Below are 27145 nucleotides of genomic sequence, written 5' to 3' on the forward strand. Positions count from 1 at the left end.
GGGTTAGCGCGCAGACCTCACAGCTAGGAGGACCAGCGTTCGATTCCACTCTCGGCCATCTCTGTGTGGAGTTTGCATGTTCTCCCCGTGCATGCGTGGGTTTTCTCCGGGTACTCCGGTTTCCTCCCACATTCCAAAATAAAACATGCTAGGTTAATTGGTGACTCCAAATTGTCCATAGGTATGAATGTGAGTGTGAATGGTTGTTTGTCTATATGTGCCCTGTGATTGGTTGGCGACCAGTCCAGGGTGTACCCCGCCTCTCGCCCGAAGACAGCTGGGATAGGCTCCAACACCCCCGCGACCCTCGTGAGGAAAAAGCGGTAGAAAATGAATGAATGAATGAAGTCTTGGTAGTCCGAATCTGTAACTTAGTATATGGCTGTTCACGTTATTACTAAATTACCGGACAAAAGGCCAAATTGGGGCGTTAAGGAGAATCAAATGACTTTATCATGAACAGGAATTCTGGGCCATATGAAAAAAAATATTCAAAGTATATTTATGTAATTTTGACTTGAACCTGGATTTACTTAGAAGCACATTTTGGAGCAATACATTATTAATACAAATTGTTTTAGCGCAAAATAACTAATTAACAGAATTTTTAAAAATGGCATGAAAGCCACACCCTCTGCCTTAAAAGCTGCTATTTTATTATCCTATTCCGCTTAAGAAAATCATAAATCATCTATTTTATTCCTCTTCTGCTTTGGGCTGGAAGCAAGCAGCAATGGGGATCCTTTGCACATTTGCAGAGAAGGCACCACCTTGCGCAACGTGGGCCCCCTCATGGACCGTGGGGCCCAAAGTACAGTGTATGATCTGAATGTGGGGTGGGGGGATTAAAGAAAAACCACCACCTTTTATAGACCAAGGAATTAAAAAGTACACCTGCACATTTGTAGAATAAAACAATTTATTCATAACAAACCACCAGATATAAAACTTTCACTTTTGTACAAAACTTCCAGATTTGTCAGCAGAAATGCACCCCCACGCCCTCACATGTAATACTTATTGCGAGTGATAACAGTACTTCCCAAAGTACATTACAGTGTCACCGCTGGTCATGTGACACACCAAATCAATATTTGTCATTCATCAGTAAAAAAAAAAAAAAAAACAAGGGCACAGAATTCATAAAAGACTGAACCACTCACAGTGTTGTCTTCACATTAGTGAATTGTAAACATATTGAATATTAGAACTCATGTCCTGTGAGTCAAACATCTGTAGAAAATGTACAAAGGTTGAAGCTTGTTAGCGCAACCCTGTCCGAGTCAATCAGCTACCCTTTTAAAGAATGAAAATAAGGCATTTGCTTTTTTTTCGTGTGTCATTGAACTACACATGCTGACCAGTTCCATTTGAACAACAATACAAGTAAACATGTGCACATTTCATCAGGTACCATACTGAGGTCAAATGATTTCAGGCAAACAGGAGGGGAAAAGTGGCAAATAAAATAATAATTTCTCTATCGGGAAGAATAATGAACATCATCAACTGCCCTGAGGTTTGTTGTACGAGGGATACCATTTTGGAACAAAATAATTGTCATAAGCGAAAAGACATCTTCACATGAAATAACACCTTCATTGTGTAGTTTGTTCCCAGTTGTGTGTCAAAGGGGTGCCTGTGTCAGATTGTCAACAAAAAAAGCAACACAGATGCACAAGCTTCTTAACAAAATAAATAATCCCTTCTCAGCAACATAATCCACAGTGAAACATAAAGCAGAGAATGCCACCAGATGACAAATATGGGCAAACCACTCGGATTATCCGTCAGTCTGCCAGAACAGATGACGGATGCTACTTCCACATGTTCATGTGCTTGTCTGCTACTCGCTGTCCGTGTCAGACACACCTGCGGACGCAAAGAACAATGCAGCGTTAAAGAATGGCGCTTAAAGACCTACACTGTAAAAGAAAGACATTTGCATGCAAGCAAGCACAAGTTGACTGCATGTGGAAGGTAAACGTGACAAGAGGCGGGCAGGAGAGCAATGAGTAGAAGGACAAAGGTAGAGAGGGCATGACGGACCGAGTTTAGCTTCTAGAGCAGTGCTGAGTTGGCGTCAGAGTCTGAATCGTTGCCACGGGCGAGGCAGGGCTCACGGGAACAGATGGACTCCTGAGCCTGTCTGTACTCTTGGTACTCCTGGCGGAGAGCGTTGAAACGCGCCTCACTAAGGGAGTGGTGAGAGTGGCTGCGAGGTGGGTTGGAGACTGGTAGGCAGGCAGAGGGAGACGGGCCTGGGAGAAGGGCATGGCGGACAGGAAATGCATGGATGGACATCATGGGACAAGCTCACAATAATCACAAGAACGTGCAGCACTATCACATCCACCGTGATATCCACCAACAGCACATGCAACATCAAGATGGCTGCAAACACAACACCAACCTTTGTGTGTTTGGTCCCGGAGGCCAGTAGGTGGATCGCATACAAGCCCTCCTCCGCTTGTCGGGAAATCTGCTTTACAGCGATCAAACCTCAAGGCCTCCAGGACCTCCGTGTCCACACACGGGTCAGCAGAGTCCCACTCATAACTCTCATCTACTGACGTGTTCCTTCTATTGGAATAAACAAAAGTCAGAATGGTACAGAGTCATGAACAAAAACAAACCAACCACACAGTTATTTTGGCAACATGAAGAACCCCTCCACCAACTTGTCTTGCTTGTCTACTTCCTGGTGAGGTAATAGTTCACCTTTTCGATCTCCTCTCAGGTAGATCCAGCTCAGCTCTGTGGCGTTCGCTCTCCTCTGTGGTTTCGGGGGAGCTGAGCAAGGTGGGAGTGATGGACAGCGACTGGCGGAAGAAACCAGCACTGCCCCTCCCACTGCTCTGACTGGCATAGCTGGCCCTCCCCCCCTCTCTGACCTCCCGAGGGTCTGCGTCACCCCCCCTTCCCATCGGTCTCTCTGCCGGTCTATAACTGTCCCCTTCCCTGTGAGGGAAAGGCATGCAGTAAGGTGAGGGCCAGCTGATGCCTCTAGGCAGGTAGGACCTCGGGGGGGCCCTCCTGGGATCCATCGGCCTCATGCCTTCTAAAGGTCTGTGTCCTGGCCACTGTTGATGATGGTGGGGGACAGATGAGGGCATGGGGACATATCTGTACTGAGTAGACCTCAGTGAATATGGGTAAGACGGGGACCACCGTGAGGAATCGGGGAAAACGGTAGCCTGCCGTCGTGGATCGCTGGGTTCCGACATCGGGGACAGTGATCTCTCTCTGTGTGGGTACATTGCAGGAATGAGGTAGGAGGGACTAGATCTTTGTGTACATTGGGGCCTCTCTAAGCTGCCCATGCTGGGACGTCTTAACGGGACATATTCCCTCCAGGAAGGACCTGGCCTGTGGAAGGAAGACGGAGTGTGACCCAAACTGTAGGATTTCACCCTGACGTCAGGGTTTGGGAACTCATCCCAGTGACATCTCTCAGAGATGTATGTCCTTGGGCTCTCAAAGTGCTCCCATCTTTGGGAGCCAAAGCTGATGGACTTCTTAAGGAAAGGTCTGGGCGGTCCCATACCTGAGAGTGTCCGACAAGGTCCAACGCTGAAGGATTTCTTGAGAAATGGCACAGGGGCTTGACATATTCGTGATGCAATGTTATTGGTCCTGTTGCCCTGAGAACCATGAGAACCTTGAGAACCTTGTCTTTGGGGTTGCTCTGATAAAGACTCATTGCTGTCTCCAAGGCTCTGAGAATGTTTTGACACTATATCTACCATGCCTTTAGCGGCACTAAGCAAAGTATGAGCTGGCCTGGAACCGAGTCTTGACTCAGTGTTTTTAGTCTCAGCTCTAATCTGTGTTTTCTCACTGTACAGCTGCTTGCTATTCTTTTCTGGAGCTGGCGATATCGGTCTTACGCTGTCTGGAAACCTTACACGAAGTAAAGACTCCTTTTCGTTGTGATGCCTATAGCCGTGTTTTTCTCGAGAAAGTGAAGGTTCAAAACAACCCTCCCTTTTATTTGATTTACCTTCTGGATTGTCCTGGACATGAACCTCCCAGTTTTCAGGTACAACATCTGGCTTAGCCACCATGGATTCTACAGATTTTCGGTCCAAACTTGGTCCAGCAGTGCCTGAAACTTCAGCTTCTTCTACAGGCTCGTCTACGCTCATCTCAATAAACCCCGGAAGGCTCAGATATTCCAGAATCGCACTCGTCTGCAATGATGACATTTTAGGTGATGCAGCAGGCTTGGTCTTGAAAGACCCTGACATTCTGGGGACAGAAAATTGGGACTGGTCACTTTCAGCTTCTTCCACCAGAGTCAACATTGACACAGGGCTGGGACTATCAGAGAAAAGACATTTGTCACTCCTTCGGGACCGTGCTCGGACACTTTCTCTTTCTAATCCCAAGCTTTGGCGGTCATCACAGCCTCCCGTGTCTTTGGCCTTTGACTTAACGTGATGTTCATAGGGTAAGGTAGGAAAACCAGAGGGACTGGGATCCCTTGTGGTTGCATATGATGTTGAAGGCTGAACTGGACTTTCAGACCTCTCACTGTAAACTAAAGGACTTCTAGAAGCTGAAACCCAATTGTGTGTTCCGTAAGCATAGGAATTTCTGGATCGAGAAGGAGCACCTCCATCACTAATATTTTGCCTTAAGCCTTCAGTCATAGGCTTACCACACAAAACTGAATCTGTCAGAGGACTCAATGATCTGGCTCTCAGGGGTGTCTCTAAACATCGAGCAGGTTTCTTTTCAAAAGTTACGTCAGTGGAAGGCATAGGAAGGGACGTGTGTTCGGTGACTGGAGAATCCTCTGCAGCTCTTTCACTAGTATGAGACTGCTGTAACTTGGCCGATGTGGACTCCCAGTTGCTCCTTGCTGGGACGAGGTTTGTGACCGATGTAACAGGGCTAATGTCCCACTGTATGTGAGATGGAGGAAGTCGGTCCGTAGGACTACTAGTGTTCCCAAAGTAGCACGCCCTTCTATAGTCTGCTACTCGACTTGTATGGCTAGAGGGTCTGTGCTTTTGACGGAGAGTGACATCTTGTGGTTGCCATACAGGTTCCTCATCAGGCTGGGATGTGCTACAATGAGGGCTCTGTGACTTGGTAACATGTACATCTTTCCCCCTTTCTTGGTTTTTGTGACTGGTTGTGTAGCGTTCAAGTTCCCGCTCCATTTCCTCCCTCTCCTTGGCCAGTTGAATGCACTTTTGGATGCTGTCATTTTCTACTTCGCTGTCAAGCTGCGTGACTAGCGTGCTATCATCAGTCAGGTGACTGGTCATTGGATGATAGCCTGAAGGTTGTGGCCTATCTTCTTTATCTAAAATGTAGGTTCTCCTGGCCAACTCGGGGAATAAGTCCTCAGTGCGGGCTGGCATGCGATGCCTTCTTAGAGGATCACTGGGCTTTTTCTCACTATTGTCTGAATAGAAGCTCGCTCTTTCCAGTAGGTTCTCTGCGCCATGTTCATCATCAGAGTAAAAGCAGCCATGACGGGAGAAGTTCCGAGCAATAGCCCGAACCCTTCCTGGGGAGGATGGAGGCCTGCTGAGTTCAGGCACATCCACAGTAAGTGGAGAATCTTTCCTTTCGTCTTTGTCGGAACTCAAGATGCTTGATTTTGGGGAGTCCCTGAATGAAGTACGGTTGCTTCCTGAGCCACTTGCACCACCATTGCTGAGCAAAATGTCCTTTAGATTTTTCTTACTGGAGGGACTGCAACCCTCTATCAGGGGTTGGATTATGAAACGTCCATCTGGGCCTCTTGAAATTGACTCCAAAGCTGTTGGGGAGGGAGCCTGGGACCCAAGGTGGCTTTCAAAAAGTGTATAATGTGGTGGCGGAGATGAGTTAGCCAGGAGTTGCTTGCGCTGGTCTTGGTATTCTCCTCGACTGACTTTGCCAAAAGAGGAGCGATCATACTGTGAGGAGGAGGTGGGGAAGAAAGGGAGGGTCGGGCAGAGCTTGAGCTTCAAGACACTATCTGGGCTGCGAGGAGGATGTCGAACTCTAAGACAAAAAGAGATGCAACAATAAATTATAAGAAAATTACTGTATTTCAAAATAATAATTTTCTTTTAATAGCACTTACTCTGAAGATGGGCTCTTCTGGAAAGGAGATGGGAGGTCTAAGATAAGGGGGAAAGCATAAATTAAAACTTTTAAATACATGTTTTACATTCATGACAGCATGTATATTGCACATACAATAAGTATTTCTTTTTACACATCAATTGGTAAGTAACGTATCTGTAAATACGATATATTACCTTGTTGTCTCTTCCTGCGCCGACGTTCTCTCCGGGTACTCATATAGCAAGCTGTGACCAAGGATAGCACAATAGCCATGAACAGGAAGCACACCCCTGCAATCACACCTGCCAGCAGAGGCTCAGGGACAAGCTCCAAGAAATGTGGGCGTAAGGGGTAAATCTCCATCCCTGTAATCCAGTCGGTCAGATCAAAGTCAATGAAGTTGTCATTCCTATTTTTCAATACACTGTAAATCTGGGCAGACAACGTTTTCAAAAATATGTAAATCTGTTACCTGTGGTAGATATATTGACAAAACCACTAGGCTCACTGAGCACTTTGTTGCTGCAGGACAACAGCCTCAGATTATAATTGGAGTCCTGAAAGGCAGCAATATATGATTAACTCATCTTAGATTGATCTCAAGAAACATGTAAGCTAAGAAATATGCCTTACACGAAGCAGTCCTTGTACAAGGACTTCACTCTGATTGGCACTGATGTTGCTGCTGAGGGTGACCCACTGGCCCTGATTCCGGCGAGCCTGCAGCACATAACCTGTCAGTGGAGAGGATGGCGCCTCAGGAGGTGACCACTGGAGAAGAACGCCTTGTCTGGTGCGGTTGGCAGACAAGACAATGGGTGGTTCCAGCATTGGTAGAGTAGTAATGACAGTTGGGGCTTCTGTTGGCAGAGCTAAAAGCAAAAACGCAGATTTAAGATATCAACGTAACAATACAAAAGTTGTTGAAATCCCTCAAAAATATTCACAGACCTTCAGTTGTAACAGTAACAATTTCACTGAAAGGCCCAGAGCCCAGTTTATTTTGAGGTAGGACACTGAACTGATAACTGGTCCCAGCCACAAGACCAGTAACCAGAAGGTAGTTCTTGGATGTGGGCACAGGTAAAGACGCCCATTCATGTTTCCCTCTGGATGACTGCTTGACCCTGACGCAATAGAAGCCAAATTTAAATCAGACAAATGTGCTTGCAACATGCTGACAAGTATGGCAGCTCTTATTGCATGTTATTTACCACACAGTGAATTTCTGGGTGAAGCCGCCATCAAATCCAGGCACCCAGGATACATTAGCTTGGTTCATCTCTGTGTTTACAGACACTGAAGACGTAACATGGGGACTGGTGCCTGAGAAAGACAAGCAGTTTTATAAGATGAATATATCGAAATAGTCATGCTGATTAACTATTCATTACATATGTTTTAAGGTGTCAAAGTTTACCACGGTATGAAAAAGTCACGGTTTCAAAACCACTGAAATTGTTGAGAGAAAGTGGAGGTCCAGCACGGCCACTTAGTGGAAATATTTTGTCATGTCCTGTGTTATGCAGGCTTACGTTGAATCTCCAAATGTGAAGATATGATTCAGAACGAGACAGGAGTCGAGGATAAATGGTACAAACCTTTCCACTTTCATTGTGTTCTATGATATGGTTTAAGAATGAATAATGAATAAAAAGATGTCAAAATAACACATTTTAGAGCTTTTGCCCAAGATTATACCACCGTTATTATACTGTTATGCCGAATCTAATACCAGCCCATGTCTAACAACTAGTAATTTTGACAGCAGTCCACTTACCCAACACCATGACCACAGTGCCTGCACTGACAGTTGCTACACGGTTAGAGGCCAGGCATTCCCAGCCTCCATGGTGGTCCTTACTGAGAGGCTGCAGCAGGAGGGAACCATTAGCCAATACATAGTACTGAGAACGAGGAGTAGGGCCAATCTAGTAAAGAAGATGCATTTGGTTTAAAAACAAGAATGGCAGACACACTTGTACAGATACTCTCTGCTTTTAAGCAAACATTGTGCACCTTGCTCCATGTTATGTTCGGGGCAGGATCCCCACTGGCTTCGCAGGGGATGATCAACTCTCTGCCCACCTCCTGCAGATACTCCGACCGAGGAGGTACTTGGAATGTGGGTGGATCCTGGAACATAGAGCCAACCTTTGTCATATTGCGCCATGCAAGAGGAAATGGTTTCTCTTTGCATAAACACAGACTAGAGGAGAGAAACTGTATGTACCTGGAGAATGACCTGGGTGGGCTCAGACTGACCCATGGTTCCGTAGCTGTTATATGCAGTGCAAGTGTACATGCCTACAGCATTGTCATTTGCTGTTGCAATAAAAACCGAACCCTCAGAGTTCACCATCCACCCTGGAAACTAGATCAAAGATGTACAATAACAACTAATTCAAAGATAAGTTGCAAAAGAGATGCTATTGCTACATCTTATAACTTACTTTGTCAAGATTTAAATTATTCCCATCTTTGGTCCAGTTCACATACAGCACCGGCGGATCAGCTTGGGTAGGACACACAATGACGCCCTCCATACCTGAGGGCAGGTAGGTTTGCCTGGGCATTCGTCCAACTCGAGCAGGGTCTGCATTAGAAAGGAGGAATTAGCTACAAATGCATTTGTGGCACCAAAGAAGGGCTTCCTTTTCAGGCAGATACAATCCTTACGTTTCACTTTGAGATGTGCTGAGGCTGAGGGTGGATTCAATATCCCATTGGTTGGGATACAGGTGTAGTTGCCAGCATCTTCTGGGATTAGATTAGGGATTAGAAGGGTTCCATCCACCAAAACCTTCACTCTGGATTTAAGAGATCTACGGTCCAACATGACAAGAGGTAATTAAATTGACATGGAAATAAATGTATGATTACAGTACAGTAGTTCCCTGTGAATCAAAACAAAGGCCCACACACTAACATACAATACCATTCTATACCAATTCATAACCCAATGCATGCTTGGTAAATTCTTGTGCATTATAAATTAGACATTAATAGTATTGTTTTGCAAGTGCACGTGGCACAGTTACAATGTGCATTCCACATGTGCTGCTACTTGAGTTATTTTTGGTTGCATCACGAGTGAGGGAGGCATTTGGGTTAGTAACGTCATGTTAGCTTGTAATGTGTAAATATCAAGAAGATTCACTGCATATAAAGAACATCTTGTCCACACAAATTGTCCATAAGTATGAATGTGAGTGTGAATGCTTGTTTGTCTATATGTGCCCTGTGATTGGCTGGCGACCAGTCCAGAATGTACCCCGCCTCTTGCCTGAAGACAGCTGGGATAGGCTCCAGCACCCCCACGGCCCTCGTGAGGATAAGCGACATAGAAAATGGATGAATGAATAATACTTCAAGGACTCACTCAATATGGTAAACATTCTGCCCCTGTTTCATCCACTCATATGTAAGGTTGGAAGGGTAAGCGTCAGCCTGGCACTGCAGAACTGCATCCTGGGTCATGTTGAGAGTAGTGTCTTCAGGTGAAATGATGATGATTGGGGGACCTTGAAAGACAAAGTAAAAGGAAACTAGATATCATGAAGCTGTTGTGAATGCAGTAGTCAATAGCGTTGGTTGTCCACAATCGTTGCAATAACAAAAAACAGACTGCAGGTGTCACTATAGTCAAACAGGACGCTATAGCAATACCCATGATAATGTGCAGGTGGACCTTTATCTACCACAGATAATGTTTGGATGTTACTTTCAAATAATGTGATACTTGATGACAATGTTTCTTGACCATCACTGCTTAATGTCATACAGAAAGTGCATTTCACTGCTCGTTCCTCAGAACTCACCCTTGACCTGCAGCTGCGTTGAATGTGTCAGGTTGCCCTCTGAATTGGAAACGTGACATTTGTACACTCCTGAGATGTTTCTTGTGACTGAGGCCAAAGACAAGCTACCATTGAGGACCTGACAAAGTGGAGAGAGCACAAAGATACTCATTGAGTAATACTGTACAAAAAGGGTTACAACCACCATGGATAGTGTTTGACTCAAATCTCTGAATGGAATCAAGTCATCTTTCTCACTTTGATTTTTTCATGTTTCTCAACTGGGCTCTCATCTTTGTGCCAGACCACAGTTGGGCGAGGGTTTCCATGAGCTCCACAGCTGAGTGTCAGTGAGTCTCCAAGAAGAACTTCTACAAAAGTTGGCGGTGTCTTGATAAACACTGGTGGAGCTGAAACAAAGGCAGCATGGATGAAATAGTTATCCCGTTATTTGTACATTGCAAACTGTGACTCTGTCCCTCGTAAAGTGCTGGCAGCAGGTTTGATAGGGAAGAAAAACGGTATTTTCGATTTTGACTTGAAGCATTCACCTAAAAATAAATGCATATCAGATGTTCTCTCTTGTTTTGGAATGACCTCACCTATTCTTATGTGACATGTATTCAAATGAAATATGATACATGCACTGATGCACCCCTATTGTGTACTAAACTGAATACTGCAACTTGATGCAACAAATGTAGGCATTTCACTTAGTGGATGAACAAATCTGCTTTTCTGATTGACACACAGTTACATCTATCTGTGGCTGTAACAATGTAGAAAGTGCCAGTAAAAATTGATTAAACGTATTTTTGTCTCTCATATCTGACAATTTTGAGCTGCAAATTTGCTGTGTTCTTTCTACGATTCTCATGCGCTCATCATTGCATAACACAGTCAGAATTTGGTTTGCCAGCACCTTTTTAGCCGCACGCTGAGCACGTTGTAAACATATAAAGTGCCAATGATGACGTGAGAAGCTCTTGTGTGTCCAAAACCCTGCAGTGTTGCACCTGTAATGGAGAGGAAGGTCCAGGTGCCATTTTGGAAGTCGTCGGTTTTGCTATCCAGAAGCAGGATGCGGCACTCAAACCAACCCTCATCCTCCAGGGTCAGCCGCTCCAACAGCAGGGAGGCGCCCCTTGACAGAGAGACACGCCCTGTGGGAGGAGGGGAGAAGGAACAGAGAGGCGTCAGTGTACTCAACATATGCAGTAGCAGATATTACAGTGTGGATAACACAAAGGCCACAGACAGTCATAAACTTCATGTCTGCTAATAAAACAGCTGTTGCCCTAATATGTGGAGCAAAAATGTTCAGGGAATGCACTGAATTTGAGTGCATTATTAAATTGTGTGATGACTATAAGCCAAGACTATTGTCCTACACACCTTCACATACTGCACATCTCACTATCATAACTCCCAGAATCCAGTCACTCTCTCCTTCTTTGTACTTTTTATTATTTCCCTTTTAAACTTTTAAACTTGATGTTGGTTGCCAGGTGACTGCAGCCTGAAATTTCCACCCCTTTTGCTTCCTTTCCTTTTATTCTGTCTTTCAATGAACTCTTTTTTACCCCCTTCAATCTCCAGCCTTTTAACGACAAGCGGGTGTGTGCAGGAGGGGGGAGACACACACGTTGTTCATACCAGTTTGAAAGTAAACACAGCAAATATGGGAAGTTGCCAGCATTCCATCATTCATGTTGTTAGGTTGTGTGGTCTCACAGTAAGATCAATTCATTCTTTAGTGCAAAGTATTCCACAAAAACAGTTGTGTAAATTATCCTTTTAGCTGGGTACCTCACATGAATTTTGCAGCAGATACATTAAATAAAAGAGAACAAATACAAAATAGTTTGGAGCCTTGAAGCAGACACGGAACAAAAAGAAACAATTTCCTCTCTATTGACGTTCCTTCACAATGCAGTGTCTGGAAAGGCTGAAAGCTATGAAATTCCTCAAAACAGGGTGAAACACACACTGTGAGTATAGGCAAGCAACAAAAGTAGCTTATAATTAACCCTGCATTCCTGACTGGGGCTATTGCTGTGCTTAGTCAGGTTTAATGATTGACTGAGCTCTGTTTGACGAGCAGTCCTCTCCTATGAGATGCTCCATAAAATAAATAACTCCCATCTCAGGTCAGCATCAGGCAAGTGAGGTGGAAGATCGTGAAGAGACAAAATGTGTAGAAAAACTGGTGAGGGAGGGATATTGTCAGGTATTTTGTTATTTATTATCTATATGGAGGAACAGATACAGTATAAAAGGTTATGTTACAAGTAGTCTTTTCCCTCCACATGGATATGGAATTAAATGCAGTTTGCAGTCTGAAAGGATAAACACTTTCACGTGCAAAACCACACAAACAAATTACAGCTAATCTTTTTGTGGCTAACAGCACCGCTTTATGTGCATTTAAAGAAAATCCCACCTTTGGGCCATGTGTGCTGATCTTGTGGTTTCAGCAGCACGTGAGTTTGTGTTGATTTTCAAAAATTGGTGCTCGCCCACTGGACCGCTACCAGGGAATTCTGGTTTCATTTAACCCTTTCCCGCTGCCTCCCTCTTGTCCGTCACTACAAAGAGACGACAGCCCCCCCCCCCCTCCACCCCGCTCTACATTCTCACAGGTTACCATAGCAACGAGGCAGTGGGTTTCCATTTGAATTCAGTTGCTGTGGAAACATAACTACATGGATAGGAGACATTTCATCACAGAGGAGGCAGATTTGAAAAATTACAAGAAGAGGAAGCACATGTTTAGATTTGAAAAGCCAAGTCTTGTACAGCATTGCTTGAGCCACAAGGGACTGGCGAGAGAACAGGGAGGATTTCATTTTGCATTCTGCTGGGAGACAAACAAAAGGCTGCTGCTGAGTGATAAATGTTGCTTTTTTTATTCAAAACTTATATGAACTTGAACTAAACTGGCATTCTGCAGACACTCATCTATAAAGCTGCATCATGTATAAACTGATGCACACACACATAATGGAAATACGTCAACATATGAACTAATCACCAATCACACCGCAAGAACAACAACCAAGGAAGTGAAAGAGGTTGTGGAAAGGTTACTCAAATTGTGAGCATCCATAATCTACTGACAACCAATAGGAGGTTGACCTTTTTGACCTGTATGCACCGTAACCGCCCCGCAGACACATCTATCACTCCCCTCTGCTTGAAGGGACAAACATCATTAGACTATATGGTGGACAACAGAGAACGGTCGACACAATAGCTGCTGCGTCTCCTTCATGCTCACCCTCCTCCTCTTGCTCCTTTCTTGTGGTCTAGTTTCCTCCAACAGATATCACATGACAGTTCAAGTTTACCTTAAAATGAACCCTTGTTCCAACGGGTCAGGCTTCAGTGCACTGAAGTGAAGACAATGGATATGCTAATCCACTAGTGCGGCGTGAATATCTCCCAACTTCCCACTCTTTGGGTGTTCAACTACTCTTACTGATCGATTATGATCTGTTAGGACACTGTTTTGTAAAAACTCACAGTGTTCCACTTCAATAGATCCATGAATTTTCTATATTGTCCTCATTTGGGTAACTAGCAAGCTCTCACCGGGAAAGGCGCATTAATGTCAGACACACTATGCTGCTGTCCGTCTACGGAGGTGGGGAGAACCATAGTGTTGGTAGGGAGAAGTCTACCGTTCTCGCCGGGAAAGATGCAGTCGGACCGTATGCCTACACACAGTGAACACAGACCTGCGTTGCCACACTTTAAGTTCATACACAGTAAATCAGGGGTCTCCAGCTAGAAGCTCATGAGCTACCAGTAGTGCCTAACCACTTTTCAAGTAACTCTACAAAGGTTTTATTCATTTATTATCAACTCACAAAATTAGTAAGTGGGGTTCGGCAGTGGTCCGGAAGTACCTGAAAAGCTGTGAGTGGAATAAATTAAAACAGACCATTTTGGAAATCCAAGGAAATACAGCCCGAATAGGTGCAGATTCTGGAAGATCTAGAATGTTTTCTGTGTGGGTTATTGTGTGTAGCTGCTCTGTTCAGCGGGGGGGGGCAATAGCGAATGGCATGCATCACAACGAAGCAGCACTAGCAAAAGGTGGCTTGCATTTTAACAAATATGTTGCTATCAATTCTACAAGAAAAGTAGACAATGAAAATTTGAGTTTTCTGTTGACATTGACAAAGGCTCAAAAATTCCACTTAAATCAAGTCGTGAATTTGTCTTGGCCATTACCACTTAAACTTGCTGACTGCTTCCACAGGCTTCCATGAGATAGTCACACAGGATACAGAAACAACAGTAACAGTGAAAAAGATTATCTAGTTTTTAGTAGCACAAGCACTGCTTTTCTTTGTCAAGCTGTATGTGCATAAGGGAGCAGGGCAGAGGTGCATTGTGGGATATGTTTTGATTTGAATACAATCATATGTCTAGGACTGGGCCCCATGCTTCTGACCACCCCCCCCCCCTTCCAGTTCCCCCAAATTTCCCTCTTCAATCCTCCGGTCTCCCTAATCAGTATAAGCCTCTTATGAATAGCTCTTTGTCGTGAGATAGATTACAGTTAACTCTGCCCCTCTCACTCTGTCCAGCTCTGTTCACCCCTGAACCAGCAAGCACAAATACCTCACGTGCCAAATTTCACCACAGGCGTTGACACTCTGACATGATCACAGAGCAAAGCATCAAATGGATTACTCTTAAATTAAAAGGTTCATGACTTTGACTCATCTGAATGTGATTGGTGACACAGAAAAGCATGGATGACTACCTGCAGGCTGCTGCAGTACATTGTTGCCAAAGCATGATACTGTACTAGCTGTAGCAAAAAATAGGTAGTTGTTGGAGTTTTCACATAGACTGGGTTTCGTTTTGAATGAACTCTTTGCAAAACCCTTTTAATTACTAGTCCTTTAATCTAAGTTTAGTTTTCGATTAGGGTCGTTGGGGGTATGCTGGAGCCTAACCCTGCTGACTTTGGGTGAGAGGCAGGGTACACCTGGGAACAGTTGCCAGCCAATCACAGGGCACATATAGACAAACAACTATTCACGCTGATGTTCATACCTATGGACAATTTGGAATCACCAATTAACCTAACATGCATGTTTTTGGGAGTACATGTAAACTCTACACAGAGATGCCCAAGCGAAGATTAGAACACAGGTCTTCTTGATATCCTGACTGTGCGGCCAACATGCTAATCACTCAAGTTTAGTGTTATGGAGACTTATTAAGGGCACAGGGGTGCTGAAACCTATCCCAGCTGACATTTCATGAGAAGGAGGTGACACGCCAGTCTAGTACAGGGCATTATTCACACTCACATTCACACCTATCTCTATGTTTTTGTGGAATGGGAGGAAGCCGGAGTACCCACAGAAAACCAATGAAAGCACCGGAGGAACCCCATGCACAGGTGCTCCAACAGAAATTAGAACACTCAGTCTACTGACTCTGAGGCTGACATGCTAACCGCTGACTTTTCTTGCCGTTTGCTGTGATAACATCTTCTAGATTTTGATACGGATACTGAAAATTGATACCTGATACTGAAAATGCTGAGCAACCTACCTTTGTAAAGCTAAGTGCAACCTCTTGTTTGTGGGTGTGGGGGAGGATGGGGGAGTGTTCAAATGCCAGAACGTCTCCCATGCTCAGAGGACCCACTGAGAGTATAATGAAGGCCCGCCGAGACTTGGGGGTTTGCCCATTGTTGGCCTCAGGTCAAACTCTCCTGCTCACAGTCTCTGAAGATTTACCTCAGTACACGGGAGCCATTTGATCTCGCCCTGCAACAGTAAACCTCCCCGACACCGCCAGACCTCAACACATTTTTTCAACAAATTCACCTCAAACAGACTATAATAGCATGTCAGTCAGAGTTTATTTGGCCGTTTCCTCTTTGTGATGTGTTCAGTGATGTTCAGCCCTGCAGGGCATGCTGGGTGTGAAACAAGAGAAGACCGAGTGATGCAAATTCCTTTTGGATTCCCTCAAAGCAGACAACTAATGGACTGGTGTCTTAAAAGGGTCAAAAGAAGGACACCGTTATTGAGTTGTGATACATACAAAGTGCCTGCAACCCTGGTGAGAAGAAGCAGCATAGAAAATGAATGGAGGGACATACTGCACAAAGTTAAATCTTAAATACTCCGGATACCATTTCAAAAACATTCTTTGAATGGGCTAAAAATAGTCTTGGTAGATATTGTTGCTGCCATTTTTTAATCTTACTTTCTATAAGTAGCAATAGTGACATTGAGACAAAGCAGCAGACATATGATGATTGTGTACTTCAATGTGTCTGATGTGTAACTACTGTATGCAGAGCACTTGCATCGCATTGAGCATTCCAAAAGTGGGACAAAAAATGTAATACTAGGTCTGGCGCCTAACAACTGCTATAAACTGCCAATATTGCATTGAGTGTTCCTAAGGTGGGACAAAAAAAATTAAATACTAGGTCTGGCGCCTAAGAACTGCTATAAACTACCAATATACTGGTACAGTGCAATAAATCTACCTATGAATATCAGCAACTGTAGTTTAAACTCTGAAACATACTGCCTCGTGTTTCTGATCTCAGACATGCAGGGACAAAGATCTGGAAACTGTCACCAAGTCAACAGTCTTAGATCTAAAATCCACCAACACTGTAATTTGAGGGTAAGATACATTAGACGCTGACACGCTTCACATACTGCCATCTGCCTCCAGTGGGAGGGGAGACGAGAGGATCTGAAGCAGACGGGGGCAAAGCTTACACCAGACAACAACACACATGGGATGGATATGCCAACATACTGGGACATCCCAAACAGTGTTGCATACTTAGAGCCAGCAACTCTGCAATGTTATTTACTCTGTTGGGGTTTCTTGTGGATCAGATGACTGCTCGGAAACAATAGCATAGCTAATGGGGCCTAACATGCCGTACACATGTAGCCCAATTGTTCAGTGGAAGCAGCCTGTTTGTAGCTGTCCCTGGAAACAATCAATGTAGTGTTATTAAATCCCTCAGAGGTGCATGTCACGATACAGCACAGGCTTTTATTCTTAGCTGGACCGATTTTACCAGTTGTAATACAAGAAATGTGGTGCATATGTGCGTGAGGGTCCCTACACTTTTCAACAACCTATCTGGGACAGTGTGGGATTTTGGGTGTCCTGGTGTTTCTGTTGGTTTTTGCACAGCAAAGGGAGGTTGTGATACCCCTCTTTGTCTTTTGTTCAGTAGTAGACAATGACAGGATTATAGGGCTCCAGCAAGAAAACTCCCTTTATTCCCCATGCTTCATCCTTCCTCCTGCATTTACGATCTTACTGGGTCACCCTTTGGCATACTAATAAAAAACACTGTCATCAGACCACCAAGCCCCCACCTGCACTTAATCCCACCATGCACAGTGCTTCCCGTACCCTCCCCCTCGGTCCTTGCAGAGCTGCCCCACCCCCTTTAGCTGCCTCCATTAAAACATAGGCGTTCTCGCCCCTTTTCCAATGGGCTGAGTATATTATGGCAGACATATTTGGATTGTTGTTTAATCTAAATTCCCCATCGTCAAGTTGTCATACTTTCACCTGTCATGCAGATTTCTGACCACTAAGGGCAGAATCTGTCTGACAACCCCCCCCCCAAAAAAAAAAAAACGCTAAAGGTCTGAAAAGCTAATGTCAATTAACATTGATTTAAATAAATCAGTATTACTACAGGAGGTTTTTTTTTACCCTTGTAGTTGGGATGAACTCTCGGTGCATACACTCCAAATTTGATGAGGATGGGAACGTTGTAACCGAGCCGCACCCACTCCACCACATGCAGCGGGAAGAGGTTAGGGCTGGTGGCATCATGAAATTTAGGCGTGAGACTGCAACCCAGCTCTGCAGAGCTGCCCTCTCTGCCACGAACCACTGATGACAAACTTTGAGACACACCTGTAAACACAAGAGCATAAGACCAAGATAAAGCACACTTCCTGGCATGATAACAACAACACATACACATCATAGAGTGACTAAAGTCTATGACCCATTTAAACATCATAATGACCTACAGAGAAGGTAGTTTAAACTTGGTACAATTTATTTTTGGATGAACTTGTTATTTAATGTGCATCAATACGTCTGGTGTGAGAGGAGATAAACAAAAGGAGAGGTCAAAAGTAAAGGTGGAAGTGGAGCTTGGATGAAACCATGAATTAAAACACTTCCCCAGAGTGACACGTGTAAACAACCAGGGGCATGTAGAGAGGGCATGTAAAACAACAAAGTGCCATTTGGTGGCAAGATCGTATGGCGGCAAAGCCTGCAAACACACTGCAATCCCATTAGTGACACCTGGAGTAGCCTCTATACATACTCCGCTTTCCTGCCATGTGCTCACGAGGGCGTGTGGGCTACCGGGTGCCAGTGTTTGCTCTGCTGCTCATCTGGCCTGGTCATTACTTTAATCTCGCAAGTCACAAGGGGGTGGGGGTGTGTGATACTCTGATGAAGGGCAGCAGACCTCTCTGCGCTCTTTCCAACCGAGTTCCACCACCCCCTGGGGTACACACATGGCTTGCAGACCAGCACAAATCAATCCCCCCACACACCCCCCTTACACACGCATGCACTCAAAGAAGCGTGCCTGCGGTTGGGTGCAGCATAAATCCCAGATTGATCTAATTCCACACACCAGAGATGTTATTTAAGTTGGATTTTGGCCCTCATTCTCTATCACACAAGCAAATTGCTGTGCGATAACCCAGTCGCTTCACTTTACAATGGGAGCTGTGCCAGATCTCTCATCATCCTGCTGCTTACACTGCGTGTAGATGGTTAGTATAGACAACATGTGTGCCAACTGTTAAACAAGGCTTTCACATGGCAAAGCAATAAAGCAATGTTGGAAGAAACATTTGTCTTTAAACTAGGGGTGTCCCCATTCTAATATTCAGGATCTGGCGATCCGCTGTATTTTGAAGCTCTGATAAAATCGGCATCCGCCACAAGATAGGGCTGATCCAGGGGCCGTATAATGTTTGTAAATCTGATCCACACTCCAACATGTTAGGTGTGGTAATGCACATCAAAGCTGGTTGCCACTCGACTTCCGTCACCCGCAAGAAAACGCAACACAACCATGCAGACATGTCCGTGGTGTGCCATAGTGAAGATAGACGTTGGATATTCGGCTCCGTAGCTACAGCAGTAGTTCCCCTTCCCTGTGCCAGGACTGCTGTGTCATGGTGCGAGGAGCTCGCCCGGGAAGTGCTGCTGAACCACTAGTTGTTTATACCAGGGAGCATCAATAAATTACTATTGTGTTGAAGAGGGTTGGTTAAAAAAAAGTCATATATTCTAAATCACACCACAAATTGAGCTATAACAATGTGAAATGCTCTGTGATTGGCTGGTGACCAGTCAAGGGGATTCCCTGCCTCTCGCCTGAAGACAGCTGGGATAGGCTCCAGCACCCCCGCGACCCTCGCTAGGATAAGCGGTAGAACATGAATGAATGAATATGAAATGATTCGTCTTCCCTAAAAGTGTTTTGCACACCCATTTTCTTCCAATACTGTTGGTCATGTTGTGTAATAAAAAAGGTAAATTCAGCAATATTTTGGTTGCATTAGTTTTAAAGGTATATGCGTTAACTGTTGTCCAAGCTTTGGCAAAAGCTGAACAGCCACCTGACTACGTGACTGACTCCAACAATGATGAGTGGGAACCCGGTATGTTTGATGGCCAAATTGCCCAGCTGTTCTATTCAGATACTGAAGATGATGACTTTGAGGGATTTTTGGGAAGATTGAGTAAAAAATATGGTGAGTGTTTTGTTAAACAGTAGAATAAAGTTTGACTAAACTCACTGCTTTTTTTATATTATGTATGGGTTCACAGTACAGAAATAGACCCGTAATTGCGCCTTATATGGTGCGGAAAATACGGTATACTAAAACAGGTGTTTTCAAAGTTTGGCCTGGGGTCCATTTAGGACAGCTCATTGTGTATTGCCCTTTTTTCGTATGGCACATTTTGCACACATAATTAAACACAACCTCCCATGAAACTATGTGCTTAGCACATTTTGACCTACCATTTAGCATATTTAATGCACAAAATGCATGAAAGTGAACCTTGCATCCTTCAATTTTTCTGTTTGTGACCCTTGGTAGAAAACGCCCTGCACTAAAACATCAGTTCTTTTTCAAATAGGAGTGAATATTAATGTATAATCTCTCATTAGAATCCATCATACTATTTATCATGTAGTAGACATCTAATCTCGTACTTTTGTCATATATGCCTCATAAAGGAATAATGTGTCATCCCATGAAGATCCCTGACAAGGATAAATGAGGAGAGCATAATACATACAACTATTTGAATCTCATAGTAAACATATGCCCTAAATCGATATTGCATTAGCATACTCACTTAGCAGACAGATGGCTAGAGCAGTGGTGACAGCCTCAAGCCACCGTCTCTCCAGACCCATGGCCGTCCGTCACTCTCCTTCACACATTTCTCAACCTGGAAGAAAAAACGACACATCAATTTCAGTCGCTATCACCATTGTCAAATTCACACAACAAATGAGACACGGGAAACAGTTCCAAATACACATGTGAGCATAGCAACATAGCAACACATTTATTAATGTGTATTACAAACAAGAATTGAACAAATGATTAACCTACTAAAAGGGGACCTCTTATGCTTTTTCTACTTTTCTGACCTATAAATGTGGTTAGAATGTTGTAGTCTCGTGTTAAATGATGCCAAAGTTTCAGATAATGAGGTCTGCGCATTTGGAAGTAAGCCGTGAAAGAAGTTTGGGATGACTCAAAACACTCGCTTTGAAAAGGTGTGGTAAAACTGCCCCTTTGTGATGTCACAGAAGGGCAGACTTCCTTGTATGGTTCATAGTTAGGAAGCACATTGGGCAATCACAGTGGAGTGGGCATGCCTGGAGACGGGCCGTGGGTTGAATAAATTAAAACAGACCGTGTTGGCAGGAAGCACAAATCAAAGGAAATACAGCTGAAATAGGTGCAGATTGTGGAAGATCTAAAAAGTTTTCTGTGTGGAAACTAAATTATTGTGTGTAGCTCATCTATAGGAGACCACAACTCATGCAAAGGGTCGTAAAATGAGCATAATACATCCCCTTTAGGTGACAACAGAACATCAAGAGGAGTTCCAACCACTCTTAGGGCCCTCTGCATCAAATTGGCTGTGGGGCATGCGTTCAAGTTGCTTTTCAAAAACAAAGAGGGAGCTTCCCACCAACCCTGAAGTCAGTCCATTCTGTAAGCCTTAATACCTTCTTATCACATTAGTCTTTTCAAATAAAATAAGAAAAATGTAGATTTTTCAAAGCAGGTCCAGTTGACGTCTGATATAAACTACTGAGTGGCAAAGTAACAGCTTGAATAAATAACCCTGAAACATAAAAGCTTGATGCACTGATTGTTACATGAGTAAGCTATGTCTACAGTCCCTACTGGAGAGCTGCCTTTTTTCTGCCTTTCTTACGTGTCATCGAACAATACAGAAAAATGCTCTGCCACTGAAGTACGATGCCACCTGTGTGTAAGGTTATTCCACAATGCCAGGGCATGACATTTGACACTGTTGTGTTCGAATTAGTTGTTGTTGTGTGACAAGCGTCATGAGACACCTAACTCATGAGACAAGATGATACACAAGCTTGGGTCCACAAGAACGAGACAAAAAGAGATTTTAACATTACTTTAAAGAAAAGTATAACATATAGTATGTCTGGATAAACAAACTTTTTTTTATAGACAAACTAATTCACAATGATGTTTTGTTTATTTTATTTTTGCAATTATTTTTGCTATCCTCCACAGATGTCCCGTGCACCACACTTTGGATACTCATGAATGTTGGCTCTGAATGTTGCAGTATGTAGGGGCTTCTGCATCTTTTAGTCCGGTGACAAACTGGCAGAACACGGTGGTACTGTAAAATCGGAGCTGCCACGCAGTGGATACTTCAAGCAAGAAACTTTTAATTTGACTTTCACTTTGAATGTGCACCCCATGTTGCTTAATTATCAACACGATCTCTTCTTCTGTATGTATGAGGCGGGTTATGAAGCAGAACCAGTAATCGCTACAGCCAAATATACTTTACAGTAGAATTGCTCTGTGATTAAGGGTGCAGACAAGTCCGGACACCGACATGGGTTGATCGGACTAATCCCAAGTAACTCTGATGAAATGCAGCTTCCACAGCTTCTGCTTGTTTAATAATAACAGCTGTTCAACTTCAATGGAAAGAACAGCCACACATCACTCACTGATGCTGGGAACACCAAAGTTGTTTGGATTGCAAGATGTGTGTAAAGCACTTACAGTAAGGTGCGCTTCCACACTGTCACTTTCATATTACTGTATTATTATTCATACTCGTGATGCCATAGTTGTCTTCTGTTCCCCCTGTTCTCGTGAGACAGCTTTTCTCCAAATGCAAAATCTCATCATGTTTTTACTCTCAGCCCTACCAAAAAATCGGATTGGATCGGAAGCCAAAAAATGTGGATCGGGACATGCCTACTTTAAACATTACAAGTCTCCTCTTCAGATCATCACAGAAGGGAGTGTGGGAACAGAAAGGTAGGCCCTGCAGGCTCTGTCTGCAAGTGCAAAAGGAGGAAGCAGACAACCAGGTTATTTACCCACCAGGTTATTTACCCACAGTTGAACAGTGGGGTACTTAAATGACTTGTGGTGGGTTTGAAAAGGGTCAAACATTTACGCCAAGTCAGTTTTATGTGTTTCAAACTTAAAGCAAATGGGAAAAGCATTCTTAGGGCCACCAAATGTCCAAAATCCAATGTAAATAAATCCCAAAGAAGTGCCATAGCTCTGCGGTTAACACACTTGCAGCACGTGCTGAGTGTACTCCCATGTTTCACTGGATTTCACTGACACAAATTGCTTTGGACCTAGTCATGACTTAGCCTTCTGGATGGTACATATGTGGCACCTCAAGTAATCCTACTCTGCTGCTCTGAGTGTTAATAGTCTAATCGAATTACAGATCAAATGGTGAGACAAATCAAGGACATCTGGCTCTGTGGTCATCCATCACTTGTTCATTAAGTCACAGAATAAAATATCCATCCATTTTGAGCATTGCGGGGGGTTGAAACCTATCCCAGTTAATTATGAGGAAAATCCAGTATCTAACCCTCACAGGTCACCAGGACACAAGCTGACAAACAGCTAATCACATTCACATAGTGAGCGGGAAATGAACCCATGTTGCCATCACAGAAGTAAAGCTATTGTACCACTCAGATGAGTCCAAGTGTGGGAAACATGAGAATGTTGTATCAGGTCCCACAAATGTCATCACTCTTGTGTTGATGTGTGACCCGATTATCACTGATCAAATCAATTTGACTGTGAAAGTGTAATAATGAGGTTGCTTTAATCACATGAACACATTATGTGAGACTAACTACACCGACGTTGCAAAAATGCTAAATGGTTCATTCCACCTGGTAGGGGAGATTAATAAATGCAGTTTACTATCTAATGTAATCTAATCTGTTTTTTTCTATCTATATTTTAGCCTTGCTGCCATCAGACACTCTCCAACAAAGTGTAATCTCATTACAAATAAATGATGAATAAAAATGACCTTATTCGTGTTCATATCAAATGTGACAGTCCAGTGATGGTGGCAGTCACAACAGCTGGTGGGACGTTTCCCTCCATACAGTATGTATTGCTGCTATCACACTTGAATAAACTCATTAATAATGCAAAAGGTTGTGTTGGACAAAATAATGGGTAACCCGTGGAGGTGCCATGAACATACAGTAGAAGAGGCTCTAAATTTGTCTCAGGACTAATACTGTATGTGACAAATTGCATTGTCTCTACTTCCCATGTTATACAGGTATGTGCCCAAGGCAGAGCCATGATTGATATTAGTGACAGATACTAGCCTGTTAAGCAGCAGCATTACTCTGTTGTTAATCCTTGTTAATCCTGACAGAGACTGCAGTCTTAGTGTAAACCAGCCTGGAGGGGGAAATGAAAGTGTCATTTCAGTAAAAACTTTCACAGGTGCATAAAAGATGTAAAAGAAAGAAGTATCACCAAAACACAGTGCCTATCCTCCTGCTTTTGCAAAATACCTTAAAAAAAGTAACTGTTACTTCAAGTAACTGCTGTGACAGCAGGGCTGCATTCCTCAACAATTTCAGCAAGGAAATGTGCACAGAAAGGTCCACTGAAATGCTGCACACAGTCACAACTGATTCAGGGCTAAATGAGAATTATGGCCGAGTGGTCTAAAGCGCTGGATTAAGACTCTAGTCTCTTCAGAAGTGTGGGTTTGAATCCCACTGCTGCCAAGTACCTCCTGTAGGGATTAAATAAGTAATTCATAGGGATGTCCTGAGAGAGAACATAAAGTTGCTTATCTTATTCCAGCTCACCTGGAGGATGAGTGGTAGGAAAATGATGCATTGATCATAGATATTTAAAAGGGACCTATTATGCTTTTTCCACTTTTCAAAGTTTCAGATAACGAAGTTTCTGCATTTGGAAGTGAACCCTGAAAGAAGTTTGGGATGGCTCAAAACACTCAGTTTCAAAAGGCGTGGCAAAACTGCCCATTTGTGATGTCACAGATGGCGGACTTCCTTATATGGGCATGGTCGTAAGCCATATAAACTTTCCTCCGCCCTCCACCAAGTTTATAAAACAAGATCAGGCAGAAGTTATTGTATTTGGTGATTCCTAGCAAGAGAAAAATATTTTCATCCGTCAACAGCATTTCGCACGGGACTGTTTTTGTGAACAGGAATTTGAAATATCTGCCAAACTGTTGCTGGAGCCAGAAGCAGCGTGCTCTTGCTGGGAAGGGTGCATTCGTTTCGGACACGCTATGCGTCCACATCCCGCCCTCATGTCCACCGCACCAACGGCGCCTCTGACAAAGTTTTTCAGAGATTGAGCGCTCTTCCTCGGGCAGGCGACGTTGCCACACGTTCAGCTTCTCTTGAGCTCCACCGCACCAGCCAGTGACCAGTAGATCATGAGCTGCCAGTAGCTCCTAAACACTTTGACTGTAAGGTTTGACTGTAACCTGACAGGTAGTCAAGTTATGAGGATTAAACCTTGACGGTGGCTGCCATGCTCCTCCACCATAACAGAACATAAAACCTGTCACCCCAGACTTTTTGTCCCTGGTACTGCAACCGTGGCGCATTGACAGCATTTTTGTGTGAAGACATTTTTCATCAGAAACTAAAAAGTCACACTTTGACCCCCCATGAAGAACATTTTCAACGTTACAAAACATTCAACATTACAAAAGTAACAATAAAATTAAAATTAAAATGTCAAGTTTGAGTACACAATTGGCGTATTCATTCTTTGACTGCAAACAATCAATCAAAACATGTCTGGTTGGACCAGCATTGGTCTGTTGCCTGGCACAGAAACCCACTTAAATAACTGCATTGATTTTTTTCTTGAATGAAAGGAAATGAACCTGGCACGCGCTCGGAGTCCTGGTCTCGTGAGCAGGAAAGCCTGCTGTTTATGGATTAACATAGCGATTTCTGCTCATCTAATGCATGAACCCGGAGGGTGCATCAATAGGGGTTAATGAGAAATGATTTAATGCTTTTAATATTAAGTTCATTGACATCAATTGAGCCTTCAATTTAAAAAATACACTAATTGGTGTTTTAGCATTCCTATTTTATGGCTTTTCTGTAAGTCAAGCAGTTAGAAGAGAGTACAGAAGTTGTAACTCCTTGTCCCCACCTGCTCCCAAACCCCTGGGGTCAGCTCAGGCCCATTAAGCTACTTTACAGACAAGATAATGAGGAGAACTTAGGGGGAAAGGCTAGAGATAAGACAATTCTGAACAGCAGACATGCCTAAACTGCTCTTTCCCTAATTTGAAATATATAAGGCATTATATAAACCATATAAACAACATATAGGCATTACTTCATATATATTTCTCCTTTTGGTGCTGTTCACTGATCACAAAAAAACCCCATAAACCTGAGGGGCAATGAAAATATGTGGGATATGGAAATTGGTGTTCATTCATATGGTGTATGTCAGAGCTCAACAATGCCAGACAGCATCCCCCATAAAATCCTGTAGTAGAACACAAAGGATTACAGGCATCCGGAGTGATGGGAGCCTCTTGGTAGCACATTCCCCACTGTCACACACTCACGAGCTGAACAAAAGCAAACAGGGGGAAAAAAATTATCTGTGTATTAAATATAAAAGCAGAACAGCACATGACGCCCTGTGCTGCAGCAGGCACACCAACTGCATGGTCCGTGTGAAAAGGACTGCAAGCAACAAGCCCCTTGAATGTTCACCCCTACAGTCTATTGTGCAGCTCAGTGCTCCATGCCACCACCCAGACAGACCTGCTGTAAATCAAAACAGGCCCATCTTTTGTCTGATGCAGTCAAGCGGAAAAAATGGAGCAATAAAAGTAAAGCAACATATATAAATATACATAGTAAATGAGTAAACATAAACAAAGATGCAGTCACATTTAATGCTGGAACTGCAGTTGAAAATACAACAACGTATAATATGAAATATATAACATGCTCCACACCTATGAAATACTAAGGAAAGTTGAGTTGTTTTGCAATAATTAATACCATTAATACCATACTAATAATGTATTATGTCTGCAGAAGATCTTAAGCTGTGCTTCCACGTTCCCTTACCTTGCTTGAGGCACTTTTGCACTTGAAGCTTAAAGTTGAATGTTTCAATCCATGGATGTTCTCACTTCAGACTCCTCTTACTGGTACAGTTCAAGATTTGTGTGAAATAACTTTCAAAACCTTTAAAATTACACTAGTTAAAAAAAAGTCGTCACATTTTCAACCCAAAAAATATATAAAAGCAATTAATCCTTCAGATGACCAGACAGGTTAAAAAGACAAGATAAAAATTCAAAAATACACCACCATTAGTCCAGTCTTGAGCCTTTTAAAGTCCATTTAAACTTCACGCCAGTTTAATTCCGCATTTTCCTGAACTCCGACTTGGTCAGAGTATCTGAAACCATAAGTGAAGCCCTAAAAATACGATTTATGATTTTTTTTAAATATCACAACACGGCGCACCTTGCCTGGAAATAGCCCGACTCTTGAACGTAGAAACCACACGCAGCACATTTGGTCAATGCTTGATGTTGATACTTGGAGTGCCTTCTTCATTAGCATGCATCCCTCCTCC

At 43.5% G+C, this 27145-nt stretch overlaps 1 protein-coding gene across 3 annotated transcripts; it reads right to left on the minus strand.

Annotated features, from left to right (window-relative positions):
• Nucleotides 1–904: 904 nt before the first annotated feature.
• igsf9b (immunoglobulin superfamily, member 9b) lies at nt 905–27145 on the minus strand. 3 transcript variants are annotated; one of them, XM_058071626.1, is made up of 22 exons: nt 27034–27145; nt 20304–20399; nt 17610–17816; nt 10889–11035; nt 10131–10282; nt 9894–10011; nt 9455–9596; nt 8752–8897; nt 8526–8668; nt 8306–8446; nt 8092–8208; nt 7853–8003; nt 7287–7398; nt 7024–7199; nt 6706–6944; nt 6545–6629; nt 6267–6437; nt 6089–6125; nt 2722–6006; nt 2414–2583; nt 2050–2261; nt 905–1872 (listed from the first exon to the last, which is right to left on the minus strand). In XM_058071626.1, exons 2-21 carry the CDS (start codon nt 20362–20364, stop codon nt 2062–2064), a joined length of 6000 nt encoding a protein of 1999 aa, XP_057927609.1. In that variant the 5' UTR covers nt 20365–20399; nt 27034–27145; the 3' UTR covers nt 905–1872; nt 2050–2061. The 3 variants fall into 3 exon arrangements, with proteins under 3 accessions (XP_057927609.1, XP_057927607.1, XP_057927610.1); XM_058071624.1 differs by having other exon boundaries at nt 26629–27125; XM_058071627.1 differs by lacking the exon at nt 2050–2261 and having other exon boundaries at nt 26629–27125.

Source organism: Doryrhamphus excisus, chromosome 4 (assembly GCF_030265055.1).
Source record: "Doryrhamphus excisus isolate RoL2022-K1 chromosome 4, RoL_Dexc_1.0, whole genome shotgun sequence".
NCBI classification, from domain to species: domain Eukaryota; kingdom Metazoa; phylum Chordata; class Actinopteri; order Syngnathiformes; family Syngnathidae; genus Doryrhamphus; species Doryrhamphus excisus.